The sequence below is a fragment of the Phodopus roborovskii genome, unplaced genomic scaffold (assembly GCF_943737965.1).
Source record: "Phodopus roborovskii unplaced genomic scaffold, PHOROB, whole genome shotgun sequence".
In the NCBI taxonomy this organism is placed as follows: Eukaryota; Metazoa; Chordata; class Mammalia; order Rodentia; family Cricetidae; genus Phodopus; species Phodopus roborovskii.
Window position 1 is genome coordinate 4,928,754 of NW_026126599.1, and position 13,959 is coordinate 4,942,712.

The following is a 13,959-nucleotide window of genomic DNA, read 5'->3' on the forward strand; positions in this document are numbered from 1 at the left end:
GAAACCCTGTCTCCAAAAAAAAAAAAAAAAAAAAAAAAAAAAGTTGTATCCGTCAGGCTGTTTCTGTGGTCACTACAGTGAGCTTCCTGAAACCCAACTAACTAGTAAGAACAAACTTATTTAGGTTGGTTTAGGAGACTGGGTGTGGGCACAACCCTAATAACAGGTTTTTCTTTGTTTTTGCTGCACCTGTAAGCATGTGAGGGCAGGGTATCAGATCCCCTGGACTGATATTACAGCTGGTTCTGAGGTGTGGAATGAGAACCAGGAGTCAAACCCAGCTCCTGGAGAGCAGAACTTTTGCATAGGTTCTGGGAATTCAAACTGAGGTCCTCACACTTGAAACAGATGCTTTACCAGTTGAGCCATTGCCAAAGCCTGATGATTGGTTGAAGTTAACCAGCTGTGACAGTATACTCTTTTTTTTTTTGTTAATGAGCAGTAGTTCACAGCGTAACTGTTAACCCATGGAAGGATACAGTGAGTCTAGGTCTGGACTAGTACAAGTAAAGTGGCTGTGAACATCTATGGTGGCTTTTTGTGTGGATATAAATTTTCATTTCTTGGAGGTAAGTGCCCAGAGTACAGTTGTTTGTTTGGCAACTACATGTGTAGTTTTTTGTTTGTTTGTTGGCTGGTTGGGGTTTTTGGTGGTGGTTTTCAAGAAATGTGGGGTAGGTGTACCTGTGATCTCGAGGCTTGGAAGGCAGGGCAGAATGAAGAAGTTCAGTTTCATGCTCAGCTGGAGAGTGGATTTGAGCCCAGACTAGATTACATCTGCAGCAACAGAACAGACAGACTTCCTGTGTGTCTGTCTGTGCCTCACTCTCAGTAATGTGAGGAGTTGTACATGCTTAGCTGCACTGTACACTTTTCCCCTTGCCTGTTGTGATATGTGCAGTATGGTGCTGTCTCATGGTTTTAATTTGTGTTTCCTTCAGGTTGGTGGTGTTGAACACCTTTTTCAGTTTTGCTTTTAGGGTTGAGACAGAATCTGTGTAGCCCTGGCTGTCCTAGAACTCTCTATGTAGACCAAGCTGGCCTCAGACTCACAGACCTGCCTGCTTCTTCCTCCTAGTGCCTCTTATTAAAATGTATCCACTAAACCTGACTTTGCTTTTGGTTTTTGAGGTAGGCTAGCCTCGACTCTCCTATCTTCCAAGGGCTGAGGCTGCAGTTCAATATTCCTTACCCTCAGCTTTTGCCCATTCTTCTTTTAAAACCAGTCTCGGGTAGCTCAGGGTGGCCTTGAACTTACTGTGAAGTCAAGAATGGCCCTAAATTGCCTGTTCTCTACCTTGAAGCAACATTCAGTCTTGAAGACTATTCTGATTGCTGAAGAGGAATGGTAGGTGCCTAGTGACAGCCGCTTCTAAATAGAGGTGCCCAGAAGTAACAAGCATGAGGCTGGGAAGTCAATGAACAAACAGTTAACAACCACCCAGCCCTTGGCATACGGTAAGGAGGACACTGAAGTTTCCGTATTGGAGTTCTAGAGTCCTGCTCACCAGGAGAGTAGAGGGCCCTCGTCCTGCTCGAAGTCATCTTGCAGGTGCCCTTGACTCCAGAATGGACCCTTCAGTGTTGCCTTGGTTGTTACTGCCTCAAAAGTGATCACCCACTAGGAGAGTGGCTCCAGGGTTAGACCCCCTCCCTGGTCCTGATCCCTCTGCCCTGTCTTTTCTGTCTTCATGCTCTCCTCTTCCCTGCTCCCCCAGTGTCCTCTGGCCTTGCTGAGATGGGACCTAGGGACAAAAGCAGACATCACCCAGTGATCTCTGATGTCGAGTGCGGGCCAGCATTCCTGGCATCTGAAGCAGGACTCCTCCCCCAGAAGGATAGCCCATCAGGAAAAGGATCCCTTAGTGTTTACCAGTCGCTAAAGTTGTGATCAGTTCTCTAGTGAGTGGAGTGCCTCGCCTGCGCTGTTTGCTTGTGACTGTTGGCTGCTGTGTGGGAATCATGGTTCTCCTTGGTGTGTAGACTGAGGACGAATGTCAAAACGCAGCCCTCACTTGCCTCTGTTGCAACTTCCTGACTGTCTTCTGGTGGGAACAGAGCATCTTGTGAGTGAGGAAGGTAGTGCCAGCTTGTGTGTCCCCTTAGTGAACTGTGAAGCAGACAGAACATTCCAGTTCATGCTTTGTAGCTTGTTCTATTTATGACATGTGTGCTCAAGCTTGTGTATGCTGGGGCACATGTAGGAGGTCAGAGGATAGTGTCTTGGAGCCTGTTCAGTCCTTCCACCTTCGTGTGGCCTGTGAAGATCAAACGCAGGTCTCCAGGCCTGTGCAGCAGCTTTTCCTGCTGAGCCATCTGTCCTGCTCCATTGAGTTAGTTACTCTTCTATCCAGAAGCTGCTGGGGAGTTCTGTCCCTAAGGTGCTGTCACCTCTCCTGTCACATGGGAGCAGATGACTCCTGGGAAAACCGGTTCATCTCCGAGTGGCTGTCAAAGTTGTCTAGCATTCTTCTTTCTGCAAGTAGTGGAGAATCTTACTTTTTATGACTTCACTTTGAGATCTTGCACACTCGTGACTCCTAGCAGTCCATCATAAAATCAAATCTTTGCATCAGCCCCTGATGTTTTATCAAAGAATGAGCCAAGGCAGGTCCTGGGGAACAAGACCAACCACTGCTTGTTTCTATAAAGCAAACAAAAAAGGCAAAAGCCTTGCCCAGCAACATTGTTGGATCTTTACTGACAATGCTGTTGTAATTACAGACTTTTCACTTATTTTCATATTTGAGATAGAGTCTTATTACGTAGCCCAGGCTGGCCTGGAATTCATGCACTTTAGATTCCTGAATGCTATGATTACTGGTGTATGCTAACACACCTTCCATTATTTTAAACTCAGTCTCTCAATGCCCCCTCCCACACAGTGTCTTGTTATGTAGACCAGGCTGGCCTCCAACTCACAATGTTATTGATTGAGATGACCATGAACTTCTTTTTGTTTGTTTGATTTGGTTCAGGGTTTTTTGTTTGTTTGTTTCTCCTGAGATAGGATCTCTGTGTAGCTCTGGCTGTCCTGGATCTCACTCTGTAGACCAGACTGGCTTTGAACTTCAGATCTCAGCCTACCTTTGCCTCCCTAATGCTGGGATTAAAGGCATGCAACACCACCACCTGGACCTTGAATTTGTGCTCCTTCTGTCTCTGCCTCCCGAGTACACCACTACACTGGTTTAGATGTAGATCTGGGGGGTGGAGCCAGGGCTTCCTGAATGCTAGGCAAATATTCTAACCACTGAGACACTTTCCCAATTGATCTCAAACGTAAGGAAAGTTGTGAAAACTCGAGTCCTCTGCCTGTTGTTTGTGCCCCATGTGTTTTCATGCATTTTCCATAGGCATGCCTCACTGTTGCAAAGTTCATAATGCACATATACATGGCTTTCTTCTCTTAAATGCCACTGCAACAACAGTGTCCACTGCCACATAAAATACATTAAAGATCTTTGTAAAATGTCAGAGTTTAGAATGAGCTTCTCCAGATGTCATGTGGGGTCAAAAGCCTGAGAATGGGGCCAGCACACCTCATAAAATGTGTACTTCCCAAAGACCACCAAGTGAAGTCATGTGTAGCTCAGTGGTGTCTGGAACCCCGGTAGCTGGAGAACCTTCCCTAAACACAGAGCACCTTATGGACCATAGTCCTATGTCCTGAGGTCTGAGAAATGATGCTTTTCCCAGTGACGGGCCATGCACCTGTCAGAATAGTAATTTTGTGAGGTTTCCCAGTAACTGAGTCACTTCTCTTCTGTGGTGGAGCGGCTCTTTGGCTGGCATCACTGGGAGAGAGTGTAAGACCAGCAGAGAAAGGTATCTGTCAACGACCTTTGTTTGGCCTGCCCACACTCAACACACAAGCACATGTCTATACAAAGTCAGCTCTGCTGGTCAGTCAGAGACTGTAGAGGATGATCCCCTGCCATTTGCAAAGGGCTAAACCCTTTTCCTGGTTCCTGGCCCCTATGGAAGTCAGATAAAAAGTACATATAGAAAGTTGCTCCCAGAAAACCCAGTGGCAGTTGGATCTCTTCAGTGTTTTAAGAGACATCCCACAGCCACACTAGTGCCTATTGCCTGAAGGACTGGAGTCTGGAAGGTCTGCCTATATTTAGCTTCTGTCTTGTCCCCAAGGCCCACTTTTCCCAGGTGATGTGACCTGTATTGAGGCCCCCTACCACTTGTGTCAGTAACCTCTTGCTTTGTGTCTTAATACATCAGCCAAAGTTCATGGGCTGCCTGAGGCTGCACTAGGCTACCTGAGATGGGTTTTAGCGTGATTTAAACAGTCTCTTTGGGATATAGTTTCTATATCTTTATGGCCCATAAATCTGCTTAAAGTATCCAGTTGAGTGACTTACAGTGCATTTGCTAAGTTGAGAACAGCCTACCACCATGGAATTTCCAAATGTTTTTATCATCTGTTAAAGCCTGAGTCCATTAGCAGTCACTCCTCATTCCCTCTCTGCCCAGCCCAGCCCAGCCCAGCTCAGCCACTCATCTCCTTTCTGCATCTATAGATTTGCTGTCTGGGCTTTGCAGATAAATACGGCTAAGTATGGCTGGCTCTGTTCACATGGAATGTTTTTATAGCTCTTTCCTGTTCTCCCATGTATCAGGCCTTCCTTTGTATTATTGCTGAGTACTGTTATACTCTCCAGCTGTCCTGTTTGGTTCATCCACTTATTCGTGCACACATGGGCTATTTGCATTCTTGACTGTTGTGAATAGCTCTGTTCTACACATTGGTGTGCAAGCAGAAGTATGGGTGCCTGTTCCCATTCATAGAATAGCTATAAATGACTGACTGAGGAACATGGCCTTGGCCACTGGTGAATAAAGCTGTTAGGTAGCTTCCTGACATTGGAAAGGTAGGGTTAACAGATGAATACTGGCCACTCTGCCCATAGCCAAGGTATGCTCACCCCATACTGGGCTCAGGTCTGGTGTTTCTGGTTTGGGTTTGTTTATTTAGCAGATTAATGAATTTAGGTAGGACATAGGGCAGTAATTTGGAAAGTTGACCCTATGTCCCACCCTACTGTGGGGCTAAACACTATTAGCATCTTAGGGAAGGTGTTGGACTGAATATAAGGTATGACTAATCCCTCTGCAGGGAAAGCATCCTCAATCTAAAAGACTTGGATCCAGGTGGGATCTGTTACAGGGATGTGCAGTGAATGAAGCAGGGGCCTTATGTCCTGTGTCTAGTCCCCAAGGGCAAACTATGATTTCCACCATTGAAGATGGTGTTAGAGATTTTTCTTTATGGTGTTTTTGAGGCAGCATCTTTCTCTGTGTAGCCCTGGCTATGCTGGAGCTCACTATGTAGACTAAGCTGACCTAAAACTCAACAGAGATCTACCTGCCTCTGCCTCACAAGTGCTGGAATTAAAGATGTGTGACACTATTTTTTTGAGATAGGGTTTCTCTTTGTAGCCCTGCCTGCACTGGAACTCTCTAGATCAGGCTGGCCTCAAACTCAGAGATCCACCTGCCTCTGCCTTGTGAGTGCTGGAGTTAAAGGTTATGCTACCTCACCTGCCACTTTTTTTTTTTTTTTTTAAACAGTTTCACTGTGTAGTTAGTTGTGACTGACTTCAAACATGTAGCAGTCCTCCTGCCTCGGCCTCCAAAGTGCCAACTGTAGTGGTGAGCCATCACAAGCAGCCTGAACACTGGTTGTTTTGTTTGCCTCTGTAGCACTGGTGTGGTTTTCCTCCAGTTGACTGAGTTTGCACCCCTGACTGTGATGTCCTGGATCTCTCCTGTGCCTGCTGCTGGCTCTCTATTCTGTTAACGTGCTGGCTTGCACTTAGGAAACCTCCCACCTCTGCCCTGCCCTCAAAGCTGGTGGTGACCCTTGTTCCAGAGAGGGTTTTGTGCTCACAGCAGGGAGCTCCAGATGACCTGACCTCCTACTGGCCTCTGGACCTGGCTGGGATCCTCCCTCCTCAGGAAGAAGGGGGTAGAGATTCCCACAGTTTAAAATTAATCTTGATGGATTATATTGCTCCTGCTATTACTAAGTGGCATGGCCCTGTACTTTGATGACCCTGTGTCTACTGAAGTGCAGGTTGAGTTAGCACAGAGGGTCTCCTCTGAGAAACAGGTCTGTTCTTGGAAACAGACCCTCAGGAGCATCCTGCAGGTCCTTCTCCACTCCCTCACCTCCCTTTCACACTTTCCCTCACTAGGGATATGTGCAGAAGACAAGGATTATGCTCCCTCCACCATTCTACCTGTCGAGCAATGGCTATAAATGTGAAGTAAAATCCCCAGGGGCTGGAATTAAAACATTGGCATCGGGAAGCTTCTCAAATTCCGAATCTGTGAAGGGTGACACACAGCTGCTTGTAGAAAAGTTGTTAAAGTTATTTCACCCATGCTTTAATTGAAAGGGCCAATGTGGAGTTACATAAAATTCACTTAACAGATCATTTGTCACAAGAAAATGACTAAGTCACTGATAAAGTATTTGCCTTCCAAGCCTGAGGACCTGAGTTTTGATCCACAGGACACAGGCAAAAAGGACCTGTCCCCAAGCCAGGAATATGGGAACTCAAACAAATGAGATTTGGGATAACCAGAGCTTGAAGTTGACTCCCCAAGCATGCCATGACCAGTCCCTATACCCACATGAATGTACGTAGACATACATATGTACATACACAGCCAGATTTATATAGACTGGGCTTTTCTATAACAAGGAGACTTATTAATTATGAATGCTCAGCCTCAGCTTAGGGTTATCCTACTAACCCTTTTAACTTAATCTAACCTGTTTCTATTTATCTACATTTTGCCTTGGAGCTTTTTACCTTTCTTTCATTCTGTATATCTACTTTCCTGCTTCATCTGTCTGGCTAGCCACTGATGTCTCTCTGGCATCTTTCTTTCTCCCCTGCCATCTCCCCCCGCAACACACACACCTAAATTCCTCCTCCTCCTACTTTCCCTGCCTGCAAGTTTCACCTGTACCTCCTCCCTCACTATTGGCCATTCAGCTTTTTACTAGACCAATCAGGTACCTTAGACAGAAAAGGTAAAACAGCAGTTACTGGCTGTAGTCTAGTCCTTCCTGCATCTTTGAGGCTATTGAAGCCAGTCCTTATCATTACTGACAGCAAGAGCCAAGAGGAGACAGCTATTCAGAGCTGGCTTGAACTTACTATGTATACCAGTATGCCCTCAAATGTACAGAAATCCTCTTGCTTCTAGTGCCACTACAGCAGGCTTTCCTTTTAAAACTAATTTGTGTGTGTATGTTGGGGGAGGTGGTCATGTAGAGACCAACTTGACAATTTAACACTTCTGCACTAGCTAAGCATATTACTGTCTAGGCCCTTGTGTGCCTGCCTCCCCAATACATGCCCTGCTTTGTACATGGGAGCTGGAGATCAGGTTTTCATGCTTTTGCAACAAGCATTTCTTTTTTAAAATATTTATTTTTGCCACTTTAAAGATGTGTTACATGCTCAGGAATGCAGATGGCATCAGAGGTCAAAAGAGGGCATCAGATCCCCTGGAGATGGAATTAGAGTTGTGGGTGCTGGGAACTGAACTCAGGTCCTCTACAAGAAGCTCTTCACTGCTGAGCCAACCTCTCAGCCCCAGCATTTGTTTTTGTGTTTTTAAGACTTGGTCTCACTATGTGACTGGCTGGCTAGAACTCTATGTAAGCTAGGCTAGTCTCAAAGTCACAAGAGATCTACCTGCCTGTGCCTCCTGAGTGCTAGGACTAAAGGTGTGTGTCACCATTCTCGGCAACTGTGAATGGATCCACTCTTCTGCATTCTGAGTGATGTGATTATAGGTATATATACCTTGCCCAGTTTGTGTTGCTAGAAATCAACCCAGGGCAGTGTGTACCTAAGGTACACACTGGCAATGCTCTTCCTGCCTAGAAGTTTATCATGATAGATGTCCTTGGGATTTCTTGAGGGAGGCTCTTCGTGCTATAGATAGTTGACGTTCTGGGTCTTAGGTCTGTCTGCCCAACTTGGTTGGCTGTCTCGAGTGTTTGTCATCTGCAATGTCTCTGCCTCCAAGAGCCAGCAGTGTCATCTGTGCCCTTTGTTGCCAGTCGCATCTGGGCAGGGTTTGGCACCTAAGCTAGGATGCTGCTAGACAAAGCCTCTGCAGCATAGGACCCACCTCCTGGCTCCCACCTGCCTAGCCCGTTCCCCAATGGTAGCAGCCACTTGTGTTTTGATCTTTGAAATGAAAGCTTGCTTGCTGCTCTGGAAATATGACACAAATATGATTTGTGTCATCTGGCCAAAAATGTCCATGAATAAACTGTAAAAACCTTAATAAGATCATGCCTTGATTTTCCAGTGTGGGTAACAGCACATTCTCTCACTTTTAACAAAAAGGGGTGTGTCTGGTTCTAGCTTACGTCTAGTGTGTTAGTGGACATTTGCCTTTCAGATCAGGCAGGCATGATGAAACCATGTACTTAACTAGAAACACAAAAGCTCTTTGACTTACACAGTTGCAAATAGAGCTGCATTTATCACCCCACCTCACTGAACAGCACAGCTCCTTCCCCTTGTGATCATGGGACTGATTATGAGCTGTGGGTCACTGCCCAGTACCACAGCAGATACAGTGTAGGTTTAGCCTGTGCCCCCTTGCAATATCATGTTCCTTGGCCCTATTTGAATAAGTTGGGCCAGTGAGATAGCCCAGTGCATAAAGACATTTGCTGCCAAGCCTGACAACCTGAGTTGGAACCCAAGAATGCACATAGTAGGAAGAGAGAACAGACTTCCACAAATTTTCCTTTGACCTCCACATTTTTCATGGCACACATGCACACCCGCAAAAAAAATATATAAATAAACCAACAAATAAATGTATCGAGTGTGTTTGAAGTCCTGCCAGCAGCAGAGTGTATTTAAAGACACGCTTTCATGATTCCTCTTTAGCATCTGAGTTTGCACATAGGGTGTGATCTGTATTTATAGTGACAGCAGCCATGGCTGCAGATGATGAGACTTTCCATCCCCCCTGCTGTCCTGTGATTCTTGGGGATATGTAGGCCACGTGTCCCTTACAGAGATGTATGCATGTGTTTTTCTTCTCATTCCAGCTGACACTGAAGATGTGTGCATTGTAGAGAGATTGTTCTCAAGCAGCTTGGTGGCTATCGTCAGCCTCAAAGCTCCCAGGAAGCTGAAAGTTTGCCACTTTAAGAAAGGAACTGAGATTTGCAACTACAGCTACTCCAACACCATATTGGCTGTGAAGCTAAACAGGCAGGTGAGTGGCACCTTGTGCTGTAAGCTGCTCAGTTGGTAGAGTATCCACCATACATTTGAGTTCTGGGTACTATATGTTGCTGTTTGGTTTTGTTTTGGTATGTATGTGTGAGAGAGAGACAGAGAGAGATAATATGTAGAGGCCAAAGCATAGCCTTGGGTGTCAGTACGAGCTTTCTACCTTATTTGAGACAGGGTATCTTGCTTGCCACTATGTACACCAGGCTCATTTGCTAATCATCTTCCAGGGAATTAACCATCTCCAACTTCCATCTTGCTGTAATGACACTGCACACCTGAGGGTCTGAATTCCTGTCATCACACAATAATTGCTATTTCCCACTGAGCCATCTCCCTGGCCCTCACCATAGTTTTCTAAGCAGTTGGCCTTTATAGATCTCCCCCCCCCCAATCAGCCTTCACAAGGAACTGAATTAAGTCATCATGTTAGAATTTGTAGTATACTTGGCATATGCAGTTATGTGAACTGATGCAAATGGCTCTAGAACCTGATTGACAGTGGAAAGGCAGCTGCACACACTTGAGCTGTGTACTCCAGCCTGTGTGGTGCCCTAGGGGTGGAGAGCATCTTGATCCAGGCATCAGCTCAGTTGGAACACACATGCTGTCTTAGTGTTTTTTCATGCTAGGTGGTCTTTGTTCTCACTGTTTCTAGAGGCTCATTGTGTGTCTGGAAGAGTCGCTCTATATACACAACATCCGGGACATGAAGGTACTTCATACCATCCGAGAGACACCCCCAAACCCTGCAGGTAAGCCGTTGCTAAGAAGATCCTTAGTGGTGTGATGGCTTGACAGGTAAAGGCACTTGTCGCCTGGCTGCCTCAGTTTGACTCCTACAACTTCCACATACAATTTTTTTTTTTTTTTTTTTTTTTTTTTTTTTTTTTTTTTTTTAATTTTCTATACGTTGGTGTTTTGCCTGCAGGGGTATCTGGGTGAAGGTGTTGGGTCCCCTGGAACTGGAGTTACAAACAGCTGTGATCAACCATGTGGATCCAGGGCATTGAACCTGAGTCCTCTGGAAGAGCAGTCTGTGCTCTTAACCGCTGAGCCAGCTCTCCAGCCCCCCTACAATTTATTTTTTTAAAAAGAAGACCCTGGTTTCTTTGGGAGGCTTTTAAAGATAACTGTGGGCCAATGAGGTGGCTCAGGAAGTAAATGGGCACTTTCCGCCAAGCCCAAGGAAGGACCCAAGTGCCACTCCTAGAACATACATGCTGGAAGGAGAGACTCAACTCCTTCATGTTGTCCTCTGACTAATACAGACATCTTGGCACATGTGCATACATGCTTAATAAACAAATGTAATAAAGATAGCCCTTCGTGGGAGTATCCTCTCTGGTCCACACACATGAGGCAGGTATAAAGTTTGTAAACTACCCTCCTGGTCCAGTCCTACTAATTCCAAACCAAAGGTTTTTCATCTCTGATCAGAACTGTTAGACAGGGTGAACTGGGGTGCAGGACTTAGAGAGAGTGAAGAGAAGGTTTAGCTGCTACTTTCTGTTTTTGTTCCAGAAATGTTAACTCCACTCTTAACACTAAAAGGTGTCCTTCTAGACTCAATGTGCATTCAGTTGTCATGTGTTTCCACAGGCTTGTGTGCACTGTCAATAAACAATGACAACTGCTACTTGGCGTATCCAGGGAGTGCGACCATTGGAGAGGTGCAGGTCTTCGACACCATTAATTTGGTGAGGTCCTTGCGAGGCTCTGTCAGATGTGTTTTGCTGGGAAGGCATGCAGTGAGTGCATCCTTGGCCCAGCAGCATGGCTTTCCTGGTGCTCTCCTTAGGTGGCAGAGTAGGTCTGGCTAAGCTGCCTGTGTCTTACCAGCACTCACACAGTGCTGAGCTGCAGGGTGTGCTTGTTGGCAAAACCCAGCAAATGGGGTCGACTGCCCTGCTTGTTGCAGTCTGAGCAGTGTTTCCACGGCCTGCCCACCACGTGGCTACACTACTCACGTTGACCTTAGTAATGGTGTTCCTATAGCCTCTTCCTCCTGATGGCCAGCCCAGTGGTAGTATGGGGACAAGACTCTTGTCATGTGAGAGTCATGGTTTCTTGATTTCCCCTTTTCAGAGAGCTGCAAACATGATCCCGGCTCATGACAGTCCCTTAGCAGCCCTGGCTTTTGATGCAAGTGGGACCAAGCTTGCCACTGCTTCTGAGAAGGTATGTCTACTGTGGCTGGAGGAAACATGGGTCAGTGGTGTCCACAAGCCCCGCTCATGCTGTTCACACAGTGTTATTTGGTAGTCAGGAGTGGGGAGGTGGGGGGGCTCAGGGGTTCCTCCATATTACCTTTAAGGGCACTCTAACAGAGACTAGATGAACTTCCTCTAGGCCTTACCTGTTGAAGGTTCCACTATGTTCATTAGTGCCACAGGCTGGGACCTTGAGACTGTGCAGTGTGCCATTGTTTGACATACTGCAGGGGTCAGTGAAATTGTTCAGCAAGTATACATGTTGGTGCTTGTATACATGTTCATATATGTACAGGTGCATGTACATATGTGGAGAAGGACAGAGGCTGACATGACCTGAGTTCAGTCCCTGAAACATGGTAGGAGAAAACTGACTCCTGTAGGCTGTCGTCTGGCTCATGTGCACTGAGATACATACGTGTACTCACAAACATACACACACACACACAAAAGCATAATTACAAAAAAAAAAAAAAAAAGGTGCTTGTTTGTGGCATAAAATGGGAAAACATTGGACATGGTAGTGACTCAAGAAACAGGTGGGTCTCTGAATTCAGAGCCAGTCTGGTCTACATAGTAAGTTCTAGGCTAACCAGGGACATAGTGGGACCCTGTCTTAAAAACAACAATGGCCAGGTGTGGTGGCACAAGTGTTTAATTCCAACACTCTAAGACAGATCTCTGAGGCCACCTGGTCTACAAACAGAGTTCTAGGACAGCCCAAGGCTGTTACACAGAGAAACCCTGTCTCAAAAAAATACATTTTAATGGCTGTAATATTTGTAAGCGTCACTGTTTTAAAACATTGATGTTGTCTCTTGCATATTATTCTGGGTAATGTTGTGTTTAAGTTAAGTGCAAATCCCAAGAACATGTGTCTGATTATTAACACGTGATTCCAGTAAGATGAAGGGGCAGGTCTTTAGTGTTCCCATGTCTGGCTTCAAGGCTGCATGTGTGTGGATCAGTAGGCTGACTTTAAGCACTGCTGTGGTGGTGAGCAAGAATAGGGTAGAATGTTCTGACCTGCGGCGGCAGGGTGTGTGCTACTTCAGAGTGAAGCTCAGGGGAGGCCAGAGCTCTCCTTCAGCCCAGTTCCCCTGGGAACAGACCACATGGCTTGCTCGTATGTAGAATGATGTGAAAAAAAAAAAAGCACAAAGGTCTACTTTTTATTTATTTTGTTATCTAAAATTTTGTTTTCTTCCCTCTTTTTCCTCTGTCTGACCCAGGGGACTGTGATCCGGGTATTTTCCATTCCAGAAGGACAAAAGCTGTTCGAGTTCCGGAGAGGAGTGAAGAGGTGAGTACGCAGTTCCTGGGTGGTTACAGGGTATCCCTGTGGGCTTCAGTTCCATTGCCTGTGGTCAAGCAAGGGGAGGTTTGGAGGATGCCTGGGAAGGCCAGCAGCTCAGTCCCAGCACTTCCTGAACTGGTCACGGGAGGACAGGACAAAGCATTGCACTGAAAGCTGCTTGGCTTCACAAGTTTGTGATCCTGTCTGAACCAAAGGGAGGCTTGGAATCCAAGCACCAGGAGATTTCAGGGTGTGGGACAGCAGCCTCAGCTGCTGGGCTCCCCCTCCTCTCTGCTCCTGCTCCTGAGGTCCTTCCTACCTGCTACACCCGCACGGCCTGGGACCAAGATTGGTAGAGGGTGTCGGATTGAAAACACTTAACAGACCACCACGAGAAGTTAAGAAGCTGCTGCCACCACTGTTTATTAGAGAGTAATGGGCTTATATACCCAAGCCAGGGGATGGGTTAAGCATAGGAAGAAATCATGCATCACCCACATCTGGGGCCAAGGCACAGGCACTGCACACCAGAAAGTTATGAGAACAACCTTGTTTGATCAACCTTGAGAGCGCAGGAGTTCTACATCTGGGTGGGGAGGAAGAGAATTGTGAGGGACAAGTACTTAAATTTCTCAACACCTACCCAATTCCCCTTCCCTGGCACATAGATACCTTGGCTGTTGTTAGGGTCAGGAGTTCCCTCTGTGGCCTGCCTGCCCACAGCCTCCTGCATCTGTGCCTAACACTCCTCCTTTACTGCTCTATAAGGCAGATGCTGGAACGCAGTAGGACAGGATGGGGCTGTGGTACCTGCTGGCTTGGTTCAGGCCCCTGAGCCATCATGGTGACTATGACAAAGCAGGAGCATGCCCCTTAGCCTGTGGATCTCATCTTCCTCCTCTCTAATGGGAACACAGTAGAGTTAACTGCCTCCCTAAAGCTGCATGGGGAACTCTGAGGAGTGTTTAGGGATGTTTGGCTGTCCTCTCTGGAGGATTTGCCACTGTCTGTTGTCACTGCCCTTTTTATGTCCTCAGAGATAAGTAGACATGTCTCGGTGTCCCCTTTCTTTCCAGCACTGGGGAGACTGAGGAGGACTGTGTAGCGGGGTTACCTAGCCTGGGTTGTGCAGTAAGACTCTCTCAACGTT

The 13,959-nt window shown here is 46.5% G+C and overlaps 1 protein-coding gene across 1 annotated transcript in view; it reads left to right on the forward strand.

Annotated features, from left to right (window-relative positions):
* Wipi2 (WD repeat domain, phosphoinositide interacting 2) overlaps positions 1-13,959 on the forward strand; it is a 33,619-nt gene that overhangs the window by 11,348 nt on the left and 8,312 nt on the right. Inside the window, exons 3-7 of the mRNA XM_051205536.1 lie at positions 9,113-9,282; positions 9,958-10,054; positions 10,902-10,999; positions 11,388-11,480; positions 12,745-12,815. Coding sequence (XP_051061493.1) covers positions 9,113-9,282; positions 9,958-10,054; positions 10,902-10,999; positions 11,388-11,480; positions 12,745-12,815 — 529 coding nt within the window. The remainder of the gene's footprint in view (positions 1-9,112; positions 9,283-9,957; positions 10,055-10,901; positions 11,000-11,387; positions 11,481-12,744; positions 12,816-13,959) is intronic.